This window comes from Rhineura floridana, chromosome 20 (genome assembly GCF_030035675.1).
Source record: "Rhineura floridana isolate rRhiFlo1 chromosome 20, rRhiFlo1.hap2, whole genome shotgun sequence".
In the NCBI taxonomy this organism is placed as follows: domain Eukaryota; kingdom Metazoa; phylum Chordata; class Lepidosauria; order Squamata; family Rhineuridae; genus Rhineura; species Rhineura floridana.
The window spans coordinates 13,682,492-13,707,052 of NC_084499.1; the positions used below are offsets into that span (position 1 = coordinate 13,682,492).

At 44.3% G+C, this 24,561-nt stretch overlaps 2 protein-coding genes across 3 annotated transcripts; one reads left to right on the forward strand and one right to left on the reverse strand.

Moving 5' to 3' along the window:
* Positions 1 to 4,790: 4,790 nt before the first annotated feature.
* On the forward strand, positions 4,791 to 7,634 carry B3GALT9 (beta-1,3-galactosyltransferase 9). Its single transcript, XM_061604487.1, has 2 exons — positions 4,791 to 4,796; positions 6,528 to 7,634. Exons 1-2 carry the CDS (start codon positions 4,791 to 4,793, stop codon positions 7,632 to 7,634), a joined length of 1,113 nt encoding a protein of 370 aa, XP_061460471.1.
* Positions 7,635 to 10,988: 3,354 nt separating this feature from the next.
* On the reverse strand, positions 10,989 to 23,711 carry PSMD5 (proteasome 26S subunit, non-ATPase 5). 2 transcript variants are annotated; one of them, XM_061604128.1, is made up of 10 exons: positions 23,425 to 23,711; positions 21,350 to 21,494; positions 19,697 to 19,810; positions 19,325 to 19,453; positions 16,329 to 16,438; positions 14,939 to 15,081; positions 14,524 to 14,715; positions 13,447 to 13,556; positions 12,616 to 12,756; positions 10,989 to 11,851 (listed from the first exon to the last, which is right to left on the reverse strand). In XM_061604128.1, the coding sequence occupies exons 1-10, from the start codon at positions 23,607 to 23,609 to the stop codon at positions 11,594 to 11,596; spliced, it is 1,527 nt and encodes a 508-aa protein (XP_061460112.1). In that variant the 5' UTR covers positions 23,610 to 23,711; the 3' UTR covers positions 10,989 to 11,593. The 2 variants fall into 2 exon arrangements, with proteins under 2 accessions (XP_061460112.1, XP_061460113.1); XM_061604129.1 differs by lacking the exon at positions 23,425 to 23,711 and adding an exon at positions 22,163 to 22,652.
* Between the last annotated feature and the right edge of the window lie 850 nt (positions 23,712 to 24,561).

The following is a 24,561-nucleotide window of genomic DNA, read 5'->3' on the forward strand; positions in this document are numbered from 1 at the left end:
GTGTAGGAGCATGTTTAGACACTAGCCTATTGTACAAAGAGAAAATTTGCATCTATTGCTCTTATACCAGCCTTTCCCAACGAGTGGGCCACCAGGTGTTGTTGGACCACAACTCCCATCAGCCTCGGCCAGCATTGCCAATGGTCAGGAAAGATGGGAGTTGTGGTCCAACAACATCTGGAGGCACACTGGTTGGGACAGGCTGTCTTATACCCTTTTGCCTCTGGCTCCTTGCAGCTCTTGGGCTGAACAAAATATCCCCCACCCCTGATAAAGGGGAATGCATCTCCTAAGGGAGTACCACTGCCCTCAAGAGCTGCTCGATACTACATGTACATGTTACAGAAGGCACCGTCTCAGAAGAGGCATGCGCCACCTCTAATAGCAGCAGCAGCAGCAGTGGTGAAGCCCTCTAGGTCCTGGCTGCTCAGATACAATTAGCCTTGCTTTTTAACAAAAATAGGAAGGGAAATCTAGTTAGTACAGTAAATAAAGCTTCTTTCCAAGGACGCTTGCCCTAGAAAGTTTCCCAGTGGACTGAATCCCACAAGGGGATTAGTAGAAGGTGGTGGTATTTGAAGGTGCTGAGATTAGGGATGGCAGGATCTGTCCCTTTTGGTTCTCTTAGTTTCTCCTTTTTCCAATTTTACATTCAATTCTCCACATTTCTGCCAAACTTTGTGATTTTAAAACAAAACACCCTTGTGAAAATTCTGCCACATTTTAGTGCAAATTTCACCAAATAAACACCTTTTTGTATGCAGTTTTGACTAATGTACAGATTTTTGCAAGCAATCGCTCCTAACAGAATGCATTCTTGCTTGTTCTTTTCAGCAACGTAGGCTAAAGAATGCATTTTTGTAAATAAAGGTTGGTTGGAGAACGACACTGCAAAATTCAGATAAGCGTGAATTTTGAAGGATGCCTGTGCGTTGGTTCTCATATTGTTTCAGAAAGGGCAGATTTGATAGATTTGGCTTTGAATGGGATCTGAATTGAATTGAATCTGTCACCCATCCCTAGTTGTGATTGATAAAAGGTTGCCTAAAGCCAGTCAATTAAACTGGCACCTCTGCTCTGCAATAAAATACTGACCTCTGCTGGACCCCACTGAGCACCACACTCTACAGTCCTCCATTTTTCTTTGCAAGTTTATCACCCTCTCTTCTTTATTCCTAATGTGAGTCACACAGGCCGAGTGACATTGCTTATATAGCCAAAACAACAACAACAAGAAGGGAGGAGCAGGTTGAGGGAAAGCCCAAGTTTTGCAGAAGTACGAACAGTGGTGGTGCGGCTGGCGGGGTAGAAGGCAGGAAGCCCAACCGTATGTGGCAGCAGAGCCAATTTAAGTCTAGTTTTGTCCCCATCCTCCTCCCTGCTTGGTTCTACAAGGGCAACACTAAGGACGAAAAACATGACAGCCAGGGCGATCCCTTGGACTGGTTGGAAGGAGACAGGGAGGCAGGGGCTGGCTGAGGTTAGTGGGGAGGTGCCCCACTTACCCAAATGGACAAGCTTCCACTGCATACAATTATTCTTTAGGTCGGCAGTTTCCCCAAAGACCACCTGAAAACTACTGAGGGTGTTGGCGGACCACCAAATGATTTTTTCTGCCTGTGGCGGCAACTGCAATGCACTCTGCTAGATGCAGTGTGATTTTTAAACTGCATCATTATTGCTTCTTTTATTTCTTACAGATTGTATTTTCTTGTATTGCAACCTGAACTCGATAAACAACAGGCACAATAAAAACACAATCAAAGAATACAAATAGCAAATGCTAGGGATGTGCTGTCTCCGGTCTTCAACCACAAATCCACAGGCATGCTGTGGACGATCTGAACGAAGGTCACAGACCACCTAATGGTTCGTGGACCACAGTTTTGGGACCCCCAGCTTTATTTTTTCCAAAAGGACTTAAGGAGAGGGCACAGAATGACTGGAATAAAGTCCAGAGAAAATGGATACTGATGTTTTACTAAATGAAACTGAATTACAGGGTGTGACTTGAGAAATATACAGAGGGGGTTGCCTTATTTACAAGGTTTCAGGCCTAGATATCAACAGGTGTTGAATTAACTTTGCAGTTAGCACACACAGTTTGGAAGGTGGCTGCATGTTTAATGCTGTATGAGCAGACTTATCCCTTGGTTCCAATCACACAGAGACTCTGGGCACGGAAAGGAATAAAACTTACATTTGTTGTAGGCAATACATACTGGATAGGAAAGATCCTAGTTCTAGCTAACTAAGACGGGGGAAGCAAACAGTCATGCTCGCTCTTTCAGCAAGAGGGCGGGGGGAAGACATCTCCTCTCCAAGGTGGGACAAAAGGGGAGGAGCCAGGAAGTGAGGTCAGCAACCCTAACAGCACCCATCTAGTACCTGAAGGAAGGTCAGCACAGGTCAGGTCAGAAAGTCTAGGAAGCCTGAAGGTTCCCCTATCTACTCTTCCCCATGCAAACTCCCCAGCATGCGGAGTTGCATGCCAACAGCAGGAAGGCATACAACTTCTTCAGAACCACTTTCCCTTCCAACTCCTCCAACAGTCAAACTCAACCGTCTTCCTCACTCCCAACTGGGGATGTATTCCGCCCAATTCAGATTTGGTACCGATTTTTTCATGAGTTGGCTTATTTTCAAACAGTGAGGATTGGATTTTAATGTAATGAATTTCCATGATTATTTTTGAAAATGGACTTTAAAAAAAACCCTCTAAAACATTGGTTAAGCATAACTTATCAATAGTTCCTTTAAAAATATCAATATTGATATCAATATTTTTTCCAAACAAAAAAAGATTGGTAAAAGCAGCTGTTAGCGGAGAAACAATGAACTCGAATTGATGCCAGCCTGTTGGAACCAGAACTAGCCAACAGATTCCATCCCTACTCTCAACCAACCAGACCAGCCTTTCCCAACTAGTGGGCCACCAGATGTTGCTGGACCACAATTCCCATCTTTCCTGACCATTGGCAATGCTGGCTGAGGCTGATGGGAGTTGTGGTCCAACAACATCTGGTGGCCCAATAGTTGGGAAAGGCTGCGTTAGGGCAAGTGGGGCACTGCCCCCGCCACATTCAGCCTGCCCACCTCCTTACAACTGGCCCAGAGGGTGGCACTGCCTATCCGGCTCTGCCCTCCTCCTTAGTCTCAGTTTTGCCTTCAAAGAACTCAGGATGGAGAAGGACAAGGGCAAAACTAGTTGGCTCTGCCAATACAGCAAGGGGAAACGTGAGTATTTTCTCCCCAACTAGAAGGTTGCGGTGGTCAGGTACCAAACCCACAGGCTGATTATTCATGCAGCCTTGTAAAGAAACAAACAAATCTTATTAGCAAATATATATATATATATATATGAGCGGGCTAAGTTAGAAGCCTGCGCTTCAATGCTGGTTGCAGAGGATATGAAAGATCTTTTTCTGAAGTCAGCATGGAAATGCAGGTTACTAGTCTCTTAGCAAGGAAGGAAGGAAGGGTCTTTTATCAACCACGATGACAGAGGAGTGAGGGGGCATCTGTCCCCACTCTACTGGCCTGCAGTGTTTCCATGCTGGTTGTGGAGATTTTTCTTTCTCTGCAGTTAGCAAGGAAACCAAGCTGACAGAGGTGGTATGGAGCAATCTGTCCCTCCTCCACCAACTCGCTCACTCTTGAATGGGATCCCTGATTGCCTATAGTTAGCAGGCAAGTTAATTAAATACAAGGCTGTATATACAGATTCTTTTAAATACATAAAAATAGTTCAGGCAAGCGTATCCAGATATGTAAAGCTGGCATTTTAATATTTAATATTTTCTAACTTTTCATTTAAAAATGCTAATTTTATTAGTATATTGCAGGGGGAAATTAGGCCAACCTGTTTTTAATTTCTGACTTTCACTAATAATTTTAATGTATATTTGATATTTTATGTAAATTGCTTGGGGTTTTTTTATGATTAAGCAGCACACAAAATAAAGGGCAGAAGGAATTTTGTAATTACCCTGAGCTCCTTGCAGCAAGGTCAAAATAAAAACTTAGTATTTTTTTATTTAAATACTACACATAACAGGTATTACATTTTTAATTCAGGGCAACTACAATGCCTCACTTAATTCTCACAATATCCCTGCAATACAGGATCACACTAAAATATGACAACTAGCCCAGAATCATCCAGGGATCTTCATGGTCCAAGTGGAGATTTGAAAGCCAGGTCCTAGTATGATGCACTAACCACTGCATTCACACTGAGTCAGTCACACAGCAGGAATCCCTACTAGATCAATATTTCAATGTTTCATCATAGTTCAAGAGATGCATCATCATGTGGCTCTTTGAAGCATGTTCTAGAAAGTCTATCAACAAAAACCTTTTCTTCCTGGAAACCAAATCCTTACCTTGTTTTTAAAAAGCATACAAGCGAATGTATTCTACCAAAGTATATTGGTGATCCATTTTTATAAAGTAACCCCCCAAGGCTCTATATTGTGCGAGGAAGGGCCGTTCATACATTTTCATATCACATTTGTACAGCCTCTTTTCTTCATGTCAGAAATTAATAAAGTACAAAGGGCTAATTGGCTCATTTCGATGCCGCTGAAACACAATCACCTGGAATTACATTTCCTTTGCTCAGTCTAAGCAGAATGGAAAAACAAAATTGAACTCGATTGTTGACACAGAGGTAACTTTACCCGGCTGGACCTACATACCCAACACTGCTCCAAGTGCAGAAATACTGCCTATACGTCCAAAACATGATCTTCAGGTCTTGGAAGATCCAAGCATAACCTACTAGCATCATGCAGGTAAGCCCTTTCCTTTTTTAAAAAAAATCACCAACCCAATACTTAAGTGCATACAGACTGTCGCATTGTTAAACCTTGTTTTACAACTGGAGAAAAGGCATGAATTTAACTGCAGAATTAACCTCGTTAATTTCACTAGATCTACTTCAAGTAGTTTAACTGGATGCAACGCTCCGTCATTTGGATCTGCTAGTAGTTATTATCCACATACATTTGTTGTTTCAGTGTATACTGACATTTCATAGGCTCTCTAATTCTTGTGGGCTGCTATAAAACACGGAATTTCATGTATTTATTTGACTTTTGAGATAGTTGTAAACCTCTTGAAGCATTATGTACATTACCTTGTGTCTTTTTCCAACCTTAAATAGCTTATTACAGGGAGGTGGCTGTTTTTAACGCTGGGAGACCAGGCTTCGAATCCCCACACAGCCATGAAGCTCACTGGGTGACCTTGGGCCAGTCACTGCCTCCCAGCCTCAGAGGAGGGCAATGGTAAACCCCCTCTGAATAGCACTTACCATGAAAAGCCTATTCATAGGGTCACCATAAATCGGAATCGACTTGAAGGCAGTCCATTTCATTTTCAGCTACCTTAAATGAAATGCTTATAGTAAAGATGTGGGGTTCAGAAGAGGGCAACCAGAATGATCAAGGGGATGGAGCGACTCCCTTACGAGGAAAGGTTGCAGCATTTGGGGCTTTTTAGTTTAGACAAAAGGCGGGTCAGAGGAGACATGATAGAAGTGTATAAAATTATGCATGGCATTGAGAAAGTGGATAGAGAAAAGTTCTTCTCCCTCATAATACTAGAACTCATGGACATTCAAAGAAGCTGAATGTTGGAAGATTCAGGACAGACAAAAGGAAGTACTTCTTTACTCAGCGCATAGTTAAACTATGGAATTTGCTCCCACAAGATGCAGTAATGGCCACCAGCTTGGACGGCTTTAAAAGAAGATTAGACAAATTCATGGAGGACAGGGCTATCAAGGGCTACTAGCAGTGATGGCTGTGCTCTGCCACCCTAGTCAGAGGCAGCATGCTTCTGAAAACCAGTTGCCAGAAGCCTCAGGAGGGGAGAGTGTTCTTGCACTCGGGTCCTACTTGCGGGCTTCCGCCAGGCACCTGGTTGACCACTGTGAGAACAGGATGCTGGACTAGATGGGCCACTGGCCTGATCCAGCAGGCTCTTCTTATGTTCTTATGTTCTTAAATTTGTAAATTTTAAATGCTTACTGTTTACCTCATTTTCCCTCCCCAAGACACCTGTGAGTGTAATAGTTCATCGCTTCAGTATGCATGTGAATATAGGCCGCCGCTTTATACTGCCTAAGGGCATTGGTGCATCTAGCTCAGTATCATCAATGCTGACTGGAAACAGCTCTCAAGCGTTTTCAGAGAGAGATCTTTTCCAGCCCTGCCTGGAAATGCCGGGGATTGAATCTGGGACCTTCTGCATGCAAAGCAGATGCTCCACCACTGGGGCTATGGCTTTTCTGCTGTGCGTGTGGGTGCAATGTGGGCAGAACACACCATTGGTCCCTCCGGTGGAGATGTGGTAATCAGATGCACGTTGCACTTGTGTGGAATCACACTTGAAGGAAGCAGTTCTTGCGCTACTAGGGAGGAGGGTAAGAGATAGTACAAATGTGAAGTGGCAAGAGTCATGGGGCAGCACACCCTTTTAAGAGGAAGCGGATATTAAACCTTTCATCTCTGTCCCCACAGCTGATCTTCTGCCGGCTCAGGACCCACCAGTGGTGTTTTATTCTTTTTAACGTCGTGCTGTTCCACATTTTGCTCTTCGGAGCTGATCTCGTGGAGGAATACTTCTTGCGAGCGCTACCCAGCAGCTACACAGATGTGAGGGTCATCGAAGCCAGAGAGAGAGCGCGTAAGTTGGATATGACGCCCTTGAAGAACATGTCCAAGGCATATGTAGTCAGCAGCTCAGAGGCCTGCTCCAACCAAGAGATCTTTCTTCTTGTCCTAGTCTTCAGCAGCCCCGAAAACTCATCAAGACGCAACACCATTAGAGAAACTTGGGCAAATAGGACACAAGTCAGAGGTTACGGCACTCTCATTTTGTTTGTGCTAGGGAAGTCGACTTTGGAAGCCACACAGTTGGAGGTAGTTAAAGAGATGCAGAAGCATCAGGACCTCATTCAAGGAACCTTCCTGGACTCTGCAGAGAACCAGACGCTGAAGACCTTGTTGGCTGTGGAGTGGGCCATAACATTCTGCTCCAAGGCTAGATTTATTCTCAAAACAGACGAGGAGATGTTCGTTAACCTCCCAAGTTTGGTTGAGTATCTGCTCAACTTAAGAACACATCCAGAAGACATATACCTTGGCAGGTTGGTTCATCAGGACACCCCCAACAGAGACCCTCAAACCCACAGCTCTATCCCCCTACAAAAATACCCAAACAAATATTATCCCGACTACTGCAGCGCAACTGCATTTGTCATCTCACAGGATGTGGCTCGAAAGATCTACGTGACCTCTGGAGAAGTTCCTCTTACACTGCCTCCTGGCGTTTTTGTGGGACTCTGCGCCAAGGCAGCAGGCGTGGCACCTGTTCACTGTTCTCGGTTTTCTGGGAAAAAGCACATCCGCTACAACCGCTGCTGCTACAAGTTCATTTTCACCTCTGCTGTAGGAAGAGATAGCCAGCTGCTCCAAGAATGGGAGGAAATGAGCGACGGCAAGGACTGCACAGTACTAGAAACTTATTACGGGCTGGTATCCTGCAAAGTCATGACATACCTGGATGGATTTAAATACCTGAGTGTGGATGCCCTACAGAACGAGGCTCTCCATTTTTCCGATTAAGTGGGTATGGACTAGGGAAGTAAATTCACATTCCAAAGGTTGATGGTTACCATGTATTTGCCCACTAAACCATTCATGCCAGTAGCCATGACCAGCATCCAATTGCAAAGAGGTCCACTGATTAGTAGTGCAACTTGTGTGAAGTACTGTTTCTTTCCCAATACACTGAACTTCCCATTTAAAAATGCACACAGAGACACTATAGGAGATAAAATACACTCATAGAATGTGTGAGGGAAATCACAAGACCACTACCCCATCTCCCATGAATGGGTGAAAGACGCCTAAGTGAGGTGTCTGTACATGCGTAGAACCCATTCTCATGTGCACCAGTGTGAAGAGCAATATGAAAACCAGGCCTGGCAGCAGAATCAGCCCACACATCATCCTCTCAAGTATTCCATTATCCCCTCCTACCCCCTCCCAATATACTCTCCTCTTGAATAGTCAAACGTCCTTTGATAACCTCTCCTCCCTTCCATCACTGACAGGAGGATAGATCCATCCAACACTGTTAGTCCATTCAAGTAAATTTACTCTCCAAGGAGAGCATACCTGAGCAGTCGATGGCATTAGGGGAAGCTATCCTTGCTTTAATACCTTACATGTGGACTTCAGTGGCATATGGTAGGAGACTCTTAGAAGCTGTCAGAAAAAGACTAGAGATGGGAACCTGTGGCTCTCCAGATGCTGCTGCTGCTGCAGCTGCAGAGTCCAACTCTCATTAGACCCAGCCAGCTTGGCCGATGGCCAGGATTAACAGGAGTTGCAGCACAACAGCATCTAGAAGGGCACCAGGTTCCCTATCCCTAAAAGTACACGAACCTTTGGGCCAACTGAACAAATCCTCTTATTAGTCTGTAGCTCTTTGCATAACTTTTAAGAATTTCATTCTCTCAGAATAATCGCCTAGTTAACGAATTGCACTTTTGTGTGTGTTCTGGTCCATGTTGTGTATCATTCTCATGCTTAAATGGAAATTTGTTGGCCATCCCAGGACATACGCACTTAAGACTACCCTATTAAAGAACGCTTTAGCTTTGAACAGTTACACATACAGATCTTTATACAAACACCCTCTTGATGATCTCTAATTTTTCTTCAGAATTTTAGAAAAGTGGCTCTCATTCTGGGAAGAAAAACCCACAACTTAAACCCATTTTTATCCAGTTCAAAGAAGTATGAAATATTCCCAGTTACACAACAGAACCAAAACGACCTCAAAAGCAAACAAGTTCAAGACCCATTGAGTGTTGTTTTTAAGAACGCTTTTTTTTTTAGAAAAAGCGACAATTAAAGTAACAGTTCTAATCACCAGATGACCAGACAAAAGCAGTATTTCTCACACTGAAAGACTACCTCTTATTCTGGCATCCACCAGCGAACAAATATTGGTGGACATACATGTACACTTACCATGCTCAGAAGGGTGATTTATTATTATTATTAATTAATTAATTAAATGTATTACCTGCCCTTCACCAGGAGATCCCAGGGCAAGCTACAACAATTTAATAATTTCAAACACAAAACAAATTAGTCACAGAAATTGAGTGCGTTCTGAAAACATACATCTCAGGTGTCAATGCACCACATGCACTCCAAAAGCTACAACCTTTGGAATGTTATTACCAGTGTAACATTATCTACCCTATTACACACATTTAGCAATTTTACCACTTTTATTCTGCTTTAGAAGGCCAATTCTTCACAATTTTTTTAAAGTATACACCCACAGGAATCCCGTACACACTTGAAACTGTACAAGCACGAACAAAAGACAGATCAACAACACAAGGAGACACCCTTCCAAACCCAGTATGATGTTATGTGCCTTCAAGTTGATTACGACTTATGGCGACCCTATGAATCGGTGACCTCCAGTAGCATCTGTTATAACCACCCTGATCAGATCTTGTAAGTTCAGGTCTGTGGCTTCCTTTACGGAATCAATCCATCTCTTGTTTGGTCTTCCTCTTTTTCTACTCCTGATTTTCCTAGCACTATTGTCTTTTCTAATGAATCATGTCTTCTCATTACGTGTTCAAAGTATGATAACCTCAGTTTCATCATTTTAGCTTCTAGTGAGGTTTGGGTTAATTTGTTCTAACACCCAATTATTTGTCTTTTTCGTGGTCCATGGTATGCAAAGCTATTCTCCAGCACCACATTTCAAATGAGTTGATTTTTCTCTTACCCGCTTTTTTCACTGTCCAACTTTCACATCCATACATATGAGATCGGGAATACCAGGGTCTGAATGATCCTGACTTTGGCGTTCAGTGACACATCTTTGCATTTGAGGACCTTTTCTAGTTCTCTCATAGCTGCCCTTCCCAGTCCGAGCCTTCTTCCGATTTCTTGACTGTTGTCTCCATTTTGGTTAATGACTGTGTCCAGGTATTGATAATCCTGGACCTTGACAAGTTCAATGTCCTCACTGTCAACTTTAAAAGTTACATAAATCCCTTCCTTTTTTAAAAAACAATACAAATCATTTTCTTTGCACCTGGAAGAAGTGTTCATCTTATTACAAATGATGGACTCATCTACCATTGGAGCTACACTACGTTATCCCAAGTGTAATGCATAAATGAAGCGCTGAACTCCCAGAGCTGAGCCAGGTCACACAACTATTGGACCGTGGAGTCTTCATAGAAACCAAACTTTCTACACAGGCTGCTTCCAAAACTGCTGTGGTTAACTTCAAAGAGAAATGCATTGTCCTAAGCCATGGATGGGGAACCTGCAGGGGGCCCAGATGCTGGTGGGACTTCAAGCTCTCATCAATTCTAGCCATCCTGGCCAATGGCAAGGTATGACTGGAGTTGTAGTCCAGCAACATCTGGAAGGCCATAGGTTCTCCATCCCTGGTTTAACAATCAATCAGCCATTAGGGAAAGAGAGAGGTGTGTGCATGTGTGGATAGACCGGTGCTTGATGGCGAGGCCGCTGAGCGAATCTGCCTGTGCTGCCTCCCTGATACCACCCACCCCACCCGACAAAGCCTGCTATGTTGAAGACAGGGCTGGGAGGGGTACGTAGAGGTGCAAGTTCTGAAACCAAAGTTGGTAGTTTAACTGTGCTGTCTTTGTGGAACGGAGACCTATTTGGCCTTGTTATGTGGTGAATATTTCTATGTTCAGACTTTATTTTGCTCTGTTTGTTTGATTAGGTCAGTTTATCTGTATTGCTGTATACAAAGCCCTGCCTACTGAGATTTTTGTCATCGACTTACTGATACTATGGTCAATTAATATTGACACGATGGTTATTTGTTGCTGTATTTTGATATGCCAGAAGCTGCTGTAGACCCAGTCTTTTGGGAATAAGTGGACAACGAGAATCTGACAGTCTGATCAAAAATATAAGACTTTATGTGCTCCAAGGGAAGACATGCCTACATCAGCATCTCTCTCTTCCACAGACAGTCGCATGGATTCTAAATAACACGAACAGAAACATGCGCGAGGGGACTTTCGCGTGTCTCCCCCCCTTTAAAAAAAAAGCCTCTAGAAGGCTGGAGGATTTTCTTCAAATAGGATAGGATGGGGGCATGGGAAAATTGCCCAACATACACACACTTTCAACGCTTTAGCAATCTGGCCGCCTTGCGAAGTCCAGTCCTGAGAACAATGCCTCTCTCACTGAAGGATTTACACAAGGAAGAAAAGCAGCCATTTATAAAGGTTGCCATGATCCACAAACACCACATCCCAGCTGTTGACTGAGCACTGAAACTCCCAGGGAAGAATATACCCGACTAGTACAGACAACATTTCTACCCAGTTACCTGCCATTTCAGAGTCAAAAGGGGGAGGGAATGACCAAACCAATTCCTTCCTCAGATTTTTGTTGTGTGTTTTTACCCCTCCTCTATAACCAAAGTCAAATCCCCTCCAGAAGTCCAACATCATTATCACCATCCCTAGAATTACCATAGAGCAGTTGTTCCAAGGTTATTCAGCTCCCTCCACAGCTGTAGTCGAAACAGCCTTGACATAATATGGCCCTTCGCGCAGGTACGCCCTGAGGCTTAAGTAATGCTGGTTTCCAAAGATCTCAGCGATGGTCTTCGAATTGGCCAGGGCCTTAACAAGTTCGTATTTGGCCTCCTTTGAAGATTTGTCTGGTTCCACCGATCTGTCTACAATGTACTCCACAAAGCCCGGGCTAGCAAGCATCATCCTCTGGGCCCAGGGTTGATTAGCAATAGCCTACAGCATTGGAGAGAAAGACAGAGAAATTTAATAAAGGTTTATACTCTGTGCTTCTGTCCCCAAAAAACACTAAGAATGTAAACTGAAATATAGCCAGCAGCAGCAACAACAAAATCACCAATGGAGGAGACCAAATGTAAATATATCATAGCAACATTTTCCGTTTTCTTCAGAAAACAAGGAATGAGTCAAACACACTTCCTGGGGCAAGGTGTTTCACAGCACGGGTAGCAGAACCAAGGTGGCTTTACCTTATCTCCACTAGGGACAGAACAGGACAAATCAGAGATGGGGATCCTAACTGTAAGAGACAGTAACTAACTAAAAGTTACACCTTAGCTCAGGGGTGGGGAACCTGTGGCCCTCCTGATGTTGGACACCAGCTCCCATCAGAGCCAGCACGGCAAATGGTCAGGGATGATGGGAGTTGTAGTCCAGGTACATCTGGAGGGCCAAAGGTTCCTCATCCTTGCGATAGCTGCTGAAGGCAACATGAATGCCCATGACTGACACAAGGCTTACTCCCACAGCTCATTCACTTAATGATAGTTCACTTTGATCTCACGGTTACACCAGCTGAAAGGTACAGCCTGAGAAGGGTTCCAGATCCCTCCTAAAAGTCTGGCGTCCCCTGCAGAAATCCATTAAACCTGCAAGGACTACGCAATCAGAAACAGTAGCGCAGTGGTTTCCAAGCTCGCTCGCTCAGACCATTTGACACATCTAGTCAGGCAGGTGTCCATTAAGAAACGTGCACTTACAGTAAAGACCTTTAAAGCACCACAGTGCAAATCAGGGAAGGGCTGGGTACTGATGCTTCTGAAGAGTTCCAAGGGCTGGCTGGACAGAGAGGAGAACCAGGATTCTGTCATCCCCAGAAGGTCTTCTGTGTGCTGGTCCGGCTGCATGCAAAAGATAGCAACTGAGTTTGCAAATGCAGCCAATAATTCATTTTCTTGAGGGTCAGACCAAGGGCAGCCAATGTGGTACCCTCCAGTTGTTGGTGGAAATCTACTCCCATCAGGCCAAGGGTGTTGATGGGATGGTGGAAGTTGTAGTCCAACATCTAGAGGGCACAGTGTTGACTATTCCTAGGTCAGAGGAAACACATTCGTCTCAAGTCATCCACTTTGGCTTCCTGAATTTCATTTAAGTGGGGCTTGAATCTGCAGGTTTTGCAGTTGGGACATTTCAACGTTTACCTAAATGCTTGGAAATGTGCAAACCCTAACTTTAGAATATACAGAAGAACATAAAGTTACAGTCTGCTCTAAAAGCAGCTTGTTAATGCACCTGTCAAGACACTGATTTGTCCTGCACTCAAATGTTTGAAATCGGATAGAAGCATTTCATTTGGTTATTGCTCTTGTTCACTCTTTTGTTACATTTGAAAAGCTATCAAAAGGTAACCTCTATCTGGTCAGAGGAATGACTTGTTACGGATCTTGTGCTTGTAACTCATTGCTGGTGGATGTCCTGGATGCAGAAGGCCACCCAATTGTTATCGCTTCCCTGCCAAGGGCAGATTCAATCCTTTAATGGTCCATTATTCATAAGAAACAAGAGAATCTTTTCAATTTCAGAGAACTTACCAGCAGATACAAAAGAGATGAAATGGCATCGAGACACCGGACTCTGAGTTCTGTTGGGGCATTCTTTGCTTGATGTCCTATTCTGTTTAGCACATGCTGAAATCTACTCCCTGGGAAGACAGAGGGATTTTATTCTTTTTAAGCCTTACGTTTTGTAGGAAACTACCTTACGCAAAGGTCAGACTAGTTCTCCATAAAGCCCAGTATTAGACAATCTCTGCTTTGGATTATCATATCTCAACAAGCATTTTGCCAGAAAATGCAGACCCCCTTGCTCAAGCCACAATTAAACAAGGAAATCTCCAATTAACCATAGTTTATCAGTTTGTCAACAATGGGAAACTACGGTCAACGGCTCTGGAAAAGGCAATTTCAAACTGCCTTTGGTCTCTTTCTCCCAACCTAGCTTCCTGGACCATGACGACAGCAGTGTTGAGGTGGGCTCTCCCCACCACCACTCTGACCCCAAGCAGCTAGCAAGATTCAGGGCTATCCTTTCATTCTGAAACATACCCAAAAATGAAAAGCATGCCCTTTCAACCACCTATATTCTAATATTTTCCAAGGTACCACGTCAAAGCACTCCCCCAAAGGATGCATATGGTCTGAAAGCATGAAGCTGCACAGAGAGACTTGAGAAGATTGTGTCACCACGAGTCATTCCAACCTATCTGCAGTTGCAGTATCACAGCAGGAACTTAAGAGCAGGGCTGGGGAACCTGTGGCCCTCCAGATGATGCTGGACTTCAAACTCCCACCAGCTCCAGTCTGGCCAATGGTCATGAATGATGGGAGTTGTAGTCCAACACCACCTGCAGGGTTACAGGTTCCCCACTTCGGAGACTAATTTATTGGTTTCTATCAGCGTCCCTTATATTTGAGTTGCATCATTTTCCCATTTCCATGCAAAAAAAGAAGTGCTAACCAATACCAAAGTGACAACCCACACCCAACCAGGCCACCTTTAAAACTGCAGTTCAGCTTTGCGCAGTGTCCATTTACAGGTGTCCTTTCCTGTGACAGAATCTGTTTAGATTTGCATGTTTACATCTCTACACACATAATTGTTATACAGACCCCTCTTCTGCAGCACCAGCTTCCCCTCCACATTCGACCCCAAGATGCCGAGGGTGTCCACCGCCACGCCAAACATGGTCGGGTCGTGGCTTTCGGCCATGCTGAAGACTTTGTCCACAAAGGCGGGATATTGCTCGCAGATCTGCTGGGGGCTGTCGACTATAGCCAAGTTGCCAAAGAATTTCACAAAGCCTGGAAGACCCAGAAAAGAAAGGAGGGGGAAAGAAGTTTAGTCACATCTGTACTAAATAATAATAAAATACTTCTTTATTTTATTCATTATTATTAAGAAGTTACGGCCTGCCCTTCACCCAAAGGTCCCAGGGTGGGTTGCAACAATTTTAAAACACGTAATTAAAAACAGTTAAAAGAAACCTAAAGTAGAACCATACCAACAAGGAACATTAAGCATCACCTGGCAAGTAGAAGCCTGAGAAGGGATCAGAATCAGCCCCGATGATTATATTGGAAATCTTATCAATGATGCCTTGTTGGGCGAGATATTGACGTCCGTGGTGAGTGTGGGCAAGTGATGTCACCATCTCTATGCAAGTAGCCCTACAAAAAAGAGAGAGAGAGAGAGAACGAACACTCAAGGGTGTCATTTGAGGTTCCTTTCATACTTAAAACAATCCATCACTGATCATTCCTGTGGCTGTATCCTATTTAATTATTAACTGATTAAGCATCTACAGCATTTTAGGCACTGTGCAAAGTTTTGACAAAGCACAAAAGGAAAGAGAATGCAAGGAAAGAGGAAGAAAAAAATACAAGAGAATTCAGGGATAAAGTCTTCCAGTTACATATCAACCAGGTAGAACGGCTGCTAAGAAGCCAAACTGAAATTGGTCCCAGCCGAACAGTTCAAGTGGGCTGTGCCATGTCATATTTGAAGGATAGCTGTCCTATGGGTGATACCCAACCAAGTCATCCCATTAGCACAAGAACTTCTGTCCGCACAATATAACTTACTCTCCCTGCAACAACTCCCCCTCCCCTGGTAAATTTGCTCTGGAGGGATAGGAGAACCTCCAGGGCAGATGTGGGGGGAGCACGGGAAGAGGACAGGGAGAACAAGCCCCACTGCACAGGCAGAAGTCCTTGTGCTAACGTGACAACTTTGCTGAATGCAGCCTTCTATCTCCTGGGTATGCAGTACTGGTGTCCTGCTCACCAGAGGGCAGAGAGGATTCAGACTGTGGAGAGAGGACCTGGGAAAGCTCGCTTCCATTCAGTACATTTGAGCCATCTATTCCCTCTGTTATGACACTAGCTCACCCTAAAAGCACTGCTCGTACTAGTTCCCTGCTGGGAAAGGGAAGGGAAAGGAGAAAAGCTATGCAAAGAAAGCCTCTGCAGGATTAGGTGTCACTAGTGGGAAGGGCGGTAGCTCAGTGGTAGAGCATCTCTTTGCATGCAGGTGGTCCCAGGTTCAACCCCGGCATCTTTAGGTAGCCTCAAACCCTTAACAGCCACTCCCAGTGTAGACAGTACTGACCTAGATGGACCAATGGTCTGATGTATAAGGCAGCTTCCTATGTTCCTATGTTGAGCTGCCAGGAAGAGGGGAGGTCTACCTTCCCTGCTCCTCCAGCGCATAAGGACTGGAACCAAAGCGCAAATCATGGCAGAGACAGGCAAGAGGCAGAGCATGCCTGGTTTGGGAATGTGCACAGCAGCCAAAACTCCAGATGGCCAATAAAACAAAACTTCTAGCAACTAAAGAGCAGCAGAGCCACACCCAAAGCCACCCAAGAGGAAATGTATCATCCAATTGGCTCCCAACGGCCGTTCCTGCCACGCACCTGACAAGCACATCGTTCCCGGTCAGCTCCCCAATCAGATCCGAAATTAATCCGCTGTTCACGCAGTAATTCAATGAATCCGCTGACACAGAGGAAATATCAATGACTAGCTAACACAAAAGCACAGGAAGAGAGGTCAATGAGATTTTTTAAAAAAACAACGTACGGACAACCACGTAACATGTGCCATGCTTCCATGAAGTTTGGTTTGACTCGTCACAGCTGAATAAAGCTGTGGCAACCTGCAAGTTGCAGCTATGCGCTCTGTGATGGTTGGGGCAGGACTTAGAGGAATCAACAAGGGTATGACTTATGGTCCAGATACCATGGGCCTACGGGGTTGCCATCTTCCTCCCCTCCCCATACGATGACATTCCTGGGAGAGGTAGCACGTCATAGCGTCCAATCACTCCCAGGGGCATTTGCAACCCCCTTTGGAATGCATTCATGGTGGTTGTTGCAGCGGCTGGCTACAGAGCTGCTTAGAAGGACTACTACATTACCCAAGTACCTAAAAGAGTGCATTCCCTAGTATCAACTATCTTGGACCTTACAATCGGGAGGAGAAGCCTTGTCACTGGTGCCACCATAGAGGGCTACAATTGGTGTTGCTGGCCAGGGCTGTGGAGTCGGTACGCCAAACCTTCGACTCCAACTCCTCTATTTTTCTGTCTGACTCCGACTCCCCCCCAAATTGCTTCCGACTCCACAGCCCTGGGAAGCACTGTAAATGTCTTTTTAAATTGGAAGCTCTCCTAGGAGCATTTTTATCGCTGCCTGAATAGGCGCTGATCTTGGCATCACAGCATTTGCCTTCATCTGGGTCCTGTGTCATACACTGGCACACAAAATGTTTTCCATCTTGAGTTATGGTGAAATGCTCAACTACAGCTGACCTCTTTGACATTTTGAATTTATATTTTAAAAAATTTGTCAATCAAAATTTATTTTGAAGCCAGAGTGGGAACTTATCTACCGACTCCGACTCCACCCAAAATTGCTTCCGACTCAGACTCCACAGCCCTGCTGCTGGCGACAGGGCCTTTTCAGTGGTGGTTCTCCATTTGTGGAATGCCCTTCCTGGTGAGGTGCACCTGTCCTCCTCATTACTGACTTTCAGGAAGGATTTACAAACGTTCCTGTTTACCCAGGCATTTGGTGACTGACAAACGCTGTTCCTGACAACCCAGAGGTCCTGTTTTTGGAAGGTTTTTTTAATTTTTTATTATTGATGTGTGGTATACCCAGGCCTCCTTCAGGATTCAGGGTGGGATATAAATTGAAGTAATAATGATGATGATGAAGCAGCAGGAAAGATCAGGTGGGAGTATCTTAACAGAGCTTTTGGACCAACTTGTAGGACATGTTCGAAATAAAGGTCACAGATTGATACAGAAGTGGGATGGAACGGACTTGGGAATGGGTACATGCAAATGTGGCATAGAGCTGAAAGAGACCAATCCAACCATCCTTACCTTGTGCTTATTTTTATGATCTTTTAGGAGCCATCTTTTGTGCCACATTAGCAAAGCAGAAAGGCAGGGTAGAAGTGCTTTTGATACAGACTACTATCTCATCCAGGACAATTCCTGGTACCATGAAGCAAGCCAACAGAATCCACATGACTTCAGCTGCATAACAGTCTGTCCAAGGTACTACCATACCCTGTGGGCACTAACAGAGCATCATGGCCTCCTAGAGCACCTTATTTAGAGCAACTGCTGACAGGCAGTTTTGCGGCACAGATCACGGCACAAACTTTTCACAGATGATCAGGGACTCTCATTTTAGGGACAAGAATGCCATTAGGCTTGGACGTAAGGCAACAAGAACACAACGTAACCTTTAAGATCATCACGTTCTTAGGAGGTTGGGAATGACAGAGATGGAACGGCAGCCAACATTACGATAAAAAAAGCTGCACTGGGGAGAAGAGAACAAACCTACTCAAACTTCCCAGTCTAGCCAAGTGTTAATGTAAAACCAGACTGGCCCAGTGACTTTGGCCCTCCGGATGTTGCTTAACTACAACTCCCACCAGCCCTGGGAACCACGGGTAATGGCCAGGGATGATGGGAGTTGCAATTCAACAACATCTGGTGGCCACAGATTCCCCACACCTGGTGTACAGGATTATTGAGAGGATTAGGAAGGATAACCCCCATCCACCATAAGGTCACTGAAGGAAGGGTGGGACATAAGTAAGCCAACAACGACAACAGCTGTGGAGGCCTATGCAGCCCTGGCCTTTGGCTCTTGTGTAGCTGTCAGGCTAATTTCATGTAGGTGGCAGGGACCGAGGAAAAGATGGGAAAGAATGGGGTAGCAAAAAGAATGAGGTGCCCTGCCCACCACTGGCTCCTGCCCCAGCAAGCACCAGAAAGTGGCTCCCAACAGATCACCCCAAGGGTAGGTGCAGGGAACTACTGGTCCTCTCCAAAAGTTGCTGGTCTACAACTCCACCAGCCCCAGCAAACACAGGCAATGCCAGAGGATGATGGGAATTGTAATTCAGCAATGCTTGTTGGACCAAAGGTTCCCTAGACCTGCTCAAGGGAATCCGGCCCCTCAAAAATAAGAGGTCTCCCACCCCTGCCTCGGACAGACATATTCAAAAACAATAACAGGAAAATTAAAAGTGGTAGTTTTCTACTTCTTGCATTTGCTGCTGAATTTAAATGGGCAGGAGGCAGCTCCACTTGGGAGCTCCAGTTTGGAGTTCTCAAGCATAACCAATCCCAGCTGGGCTCAAATCTCATGCTGAATTTGAACAGCAGCAAATGCAAACAGTCATGCTCTCCCCATTATTCCTTGGCAGCAGCAGCTCTCCCAGACAGGCTTTACCTGCCCCACATCTGATTCCAGGTGAGTGACAGGTGGCTGCGGCCTTTCAAAACCAGCCACTGGGCCCTAATTTGGCCAGTGAGCCAGAGGCTTCCCACACCGCATTCAAATTAGAGGGGCAGATAGAGCACTAAGAAAATTAAGACGCTTGCCTCGTACACACGATAGCGTATGATGTCACTCTTGGCCATGACGTTTTTCAAGTCGACTAGCAAGTTGCCGGCAAGCAAAGCCTCCAAGCCCTCGGGTGTTTCTGCCACCCTCGACAGTGACTTGATGGCCTAAGAAACGGCAACATGAACAGAAGAAGACAGGGAGCAGAATTAAAGACAATTAGATTCAAGTTGCAGAAAGTGGAGGTTTCGAACACAGAATTCTACCATCTCTACTTATAGCAAACCCACTGAAGCTAATAGACACAACTAATGCGGGCCCATTAATTTGAGCAAGTCTACCCTGAATAAAACCTAGTTTGATACAAACTACTGCCAACCAGCTACTTTTAGGATGACATCAATTCTTACCTCTTTCGCCACTGCAATTTTCTCTCCAGCAATACTATAAATGACCTGCCTCAACAACTCAGGGGTGTTGAGGATTTCTCTAACAGCCTCAGGGTCTTCAACTATCCTTCCGACCTAGAGATTCAACACAGCATTGAAAAGCATTAGACAGCTTCCAACAATTACTCATTGCGCAAGCTTAAACAAATAAAACGTTCCCTATGTTCCCTCCACCCGCCCCTTTACAAGCCTTTCTAAAGTAAGTTAGCGTTATGGAGAAAGCTGTAGCATTTTAAGGAAGAACAAAGAGGCGAATCTTTATCTTGAACAAAGGGGCTGGACATTTGCTTCACCGCCCTTTAGATTGTTTGTGAGGGGGAAGGTGGGTTACAGACGAAGGAGAGGGAGGTTTTATCCACTCCCTTCGTGTGAAAAGGCCAGGGAGCAGACTCAAAGTCAAGAGCCGAAACAGTGTTAGCTAACCAATCAGCCAGACTTTGAAATGTAAAAGCTTCCCCCAACTAATTGGACATGTAAAAATAATACACGTATTTTCAAAATCTCCTCTCCCTCCTCTTTTCACCCTACCCTTCCAAGCACGGAAAATTTCATCCAATATGGTACTTGCTGCCACAAGTGTTTGGCTCATCTAAAAGCTACAGAATTTAGGATAAGGCTTTAAATATTTTAAGAGCATTTGAAAATGGAAATGGACTGCCTTCAAGTCAATCCCAACTTATGGCTACCCTATGAATAGGGTTTTCATGGTAAGCGGTATTCACAGGGAGTTTACCATTGCCTCCCTCTGAGGCTAGTCCTCCCCAGCTGGCTAGGGCCTGCTCAGCTTGCCACAGATGCACAAGCCAGCCCCTTCCTTGTCCGCAGCTGCCAGCTGGGAGGCAACTGGGCTCCTTGGGACTCTGCAGCTTGCCCATGGCTGCACAGGTGGCAGGGCACATCACCCCTGAGCCACTCACTGTGGGGGTAATCTTTAGCTGGCCCTTCGACACCCAGGAGACATGAGCGGGGATTTGAACTCAGACTCTGGACTCCCAGCCAGGCTCTCCTCCCCAGCTGTTTAAGAGCATTTACCTGTATACATTTCTTGGTTTTGTTATTTTGCTGTCACCTGACAGTTTTATCACTGTCATCTATTTCTTTTCTTGCTATTTTTGGTCCATTTTTATCTGGCATTTAGCTCTTTTTCTATTCTAGCATGTTTCTGTTTTATTGTACAACAGCTCATCATTTTTAAAACTTCATATATGCCACTCTGAGTGGCCTAGCCTCAAAAACTGTATACATTATTATTTTGATTTTATTACCCGCCCTTCACCCTAAGGTCCCAGGGTAGGTCACAATGATTTAAAAAACAAAATCAAAATCAGCTTAAATTAAAATTACAATTACAAGAATAGGGTGGGTCCTAAAAATATGTACCTCAAGTGTCAAAGGTCAGCGTAAAGAGGTGTATTTTCAGCATATCATCATACAGAGAAGATGCCAGACACACCTTAAAGCTACCAAAAAGACTGTCCACTTCCAGGCCATCACAGCTTATGGTGTATAGGTAGCCATGTGTACATTATAAATCAGTAAGAGGCAGGACAAATGTGCCTCTACTTGATCGGGATACCAAGTATACCATTTTAAGCGACAAGCTATGATGCTTACCTGGGATATTGTTAGAATTTTGACTGAATCATCTGGATGGAAGAGCCCTTTCTGAAGTTCTTCACCAAAGTTTTGGATTACGTACAGGGGGTCCATCACTTGGAGGAACCGCTCCAGGATCGAAACACATAAAGAGATCTGCTCACTATTTTGAAAAACAGCAACCACCAGTTAGTCAAAGAGCTGGGGCTTTTTACCATTACAACCCTGAACAGTTTAAAACCCAGGAACTGGCTCCCATATAAGCCAGCTCGGGTATCAAAATCTTGAAACTAAGACCTCACTTCAGGGATGCCCACCTTCAGAGACAAGGCAAGCAACTAACAGAAACAAGATTTTTTCCCTATGACGACACCTAGACTATGTTAACATCCTGTTCAGGCAAATTCAGCACCTACATACTTTCTCTCTCTCTTTTTTTTTTTAGGTATCACCTAAGATCTGCGATTATCTGTAAATAATTTACTGCTGCAGAGCAACTAACCCTTTGCTTCATTCATTCTCTTCTATCCATATTTTATTTTACTGTATTTAAATTGTTAGCAAACCACCTCAGGGTCCTTAGCAATAGTTGGGAAAGGGACTACAAAATGTTTTGAAAATAAAAAGTAAACAAATACATTTTTAAAAATAAAACTATGTCTCAAACCCCAGGGCCTAGTAAACATACGGCACCTCCTCCATCTGCAATTTGAAATGGCAATTTATTTCTTTAAACATATTTCTAAACCACCCCATATTTAAAAATCTCTAAGTGGTACATAAAAACAATAAACTAGCATTATTAAACACAGAGATAGAACATAAGATCACCTCATCCCCTACATAAATAACTGATCACCGCATTCTACAAGAGAGGGCACCCCACAGATACCATCCTGTCAGGAAGTCCATTCCAATTGGGCTTTTAGTGTGGCAGCATCTACCTTTTAGGACTCCTTCCCATCACGTTGTTTTGGCAAAGTTGACCAAAAAAAAAGAAAACATTAAAAATAAATGAAAAAGATATGAATAATAATGAAAAACACCACCAGCTCACATTAGGAATAAAGTAACAACCAGCACATCCAACCTACATGAAACAAGTTAATATAAGCCCTCCAGATGTCCAAATAGATATCAACGTGAAATTGACATCTATAAGAAATAAGTTTACATGTAACAAGGCCAGTGAGGCCACAGACTGCTGCATATCAGACAGGTAACTTCTCTACTGTGTTCTTGGAGCTTGCTAAAGATGTTCCTCTTTAACCAGACCTTCTAAAAATGTTGGTGTTTTAAACTGTTTTTATTTACGTAGTGTTTTATATATGTTATTATATTGTAAATCACTTCAGCATGCCTCATGAGAAGCAATTCATAATTGATATAAATAATAACAATCAATAAAGCAGTATTATATTTATTATTTATGACATTTATATACCGCTTCTTAGGGAGATCTCAAAAAGTGGTTGCAATGCAACATATACAAGCAAAAAATAAAGCTATATAAAATTTTAAAATGTATTTAAAATATTTTTATCCCACCCTTCTACACTACAGTAGGGCATTCAGGACAGCAGCTCACAATGAAGTCATACACGGTAAAAAAAATTGAAATAGATAAAAATACATAAAATACAGAAGAAATCTAAGGGAGCAATGCTAAAAGGGGACTAAAGAGGTAAAACTAAAATGGAGAAATAAAACCAGTTTCAGGCTATATCTTCAATCGGAAATCAATTAACTATTGCAGAAATATATTGCCTCAATAACAACAAAAACAGGAATTCAGTAACACTAGGGTCCAATGTTATGGGTCAGGGAAAGCCTTGGCAAAAACAAAAACAAAAATGCATTTTAGAAGACGCCTGAAGCAACTGGGAGTATCCCAGGGCAGCTTTACCTCCTTCATGAGGACTAGCTCCTTGACGAACAGGGTTACAACCACGACACTTTGGATCATCAAAACCCATAATAATCTTCAAAACCACCTGGTCCTGCTTTCCAATGGCCTCTCCTACTGCAACAGGTTCCCCCACGCCCCACAAATCCACCCCAATTCAGGCCCTCCATTTGTTCCACCCACTCACCTGCCCCCCCGAGCCATGAGGGCAAAGAGCCCCGGCAAGGGGAACTCGGGGGCCCGCTCCCGGAGGGCGCTAGACGGCAAAGCCAGGACGACCAAGCGCAAGGCCCGCAGCTCCTCGAATGGCTCCTCCAGCCGGGAGGCCCTCGCCAGCAGCTCCAGCGCATCCTCCACCCTCGGCGCCGCCATCTTGGAATGGATAGAAGGGAAGGGGGAGCAGAAAGAGGAGGAGTCTCGCGAGACTTCGGCCCTTAGCGACCGAGGAGGCAGTGTAACTAAGGGCTCCCCGTCGCGTCCGCAACACTTAAGAGAAAGGCCCGCCTCCTTTATCATGAAATCGCCCATCACTTCTGCTCTCGAGCCTCTGATTGGCTAAAGCAGAGAAGGGCGGGGCGGCAGTGCTCGCCTCACCCTTCCCCTAAGAGCACGGGTTGAGTCAGTTTTTAAGCCTCGCCTTGGTGTCCCCAACGAAACTTCTCCAATGCGGGGCTAATTTGATGCATATGTAAGGAACATATGAACCAAATGTAAAAGGAATCGTAGCAGAGCTGGAAATTCCTTTATGTTGTTGTAGATATATATATATATATAAACAAAATAGCCACTGATCTCTACAGCAAACCCACTGATGCCCACACCTATTTAAACTGGAAATCCTGCCATCCTAGGCATATAAAGAAGAACATTGTGTATATATATATAAACAACAAAATAGCCACTGATCTCTACAGCAAACCCACTGATGCCCACACCTATTTAAACTGGAAATCCTGCCATCCTAGGCATATAAAGAAGAACATTGTGTATAGCTTAGCTCTGAGAATCAAACTTATTTGCAACACTGACGATAAATACCAGAGAAGGATCAGTGAACTTAAAGAACACCTTCTTCGAAGAGGATATTCTCCACATATTATCAATTGCAACATCCACCGAGCCTCCATTCTGTCCAGAGAAAACCTCCTCCATCATACTGAGGTGTCAAAGAGCAGAGAGCAAAGGATTCCGTTTGTGGTATATTTCCATCCAGCATCTCCTAACTATCACCGAGCAATCAGGGAGAGCTACCCATTGCTGGCAAACTCTGAACATCTTACTAGAGCCATCAGCAGGCCTCCTGTTGTAGCATTTCGCCAACCTC

Excerpts from the sequence above, each read along its gene's own strand:
- PSMD5 (XM_061604128.1), bottom strand. The coding sequence starts at position 23,609 with ATGGCGGCGCCGAGGGTGGAGGATGCGCTGGAGCTGCTGGCGAGGGCC. Across the intron at positions 14,716-14,938 it reads CTCAGGCTTCTACTTGCCAG|GCTTTGTGAAATTCTTTGGC; the intron begins GTGATGCTTAAT and ends TGGGTCTTCCAG. Across the intron at positions 13,557-14,523 it reads GCTGGTGCTGCAGAAGAGGG|GGAGTAGATTTCAGCATGTG; the intron begins GTCTGTATAACA and ends CTGTCTTCCCAG.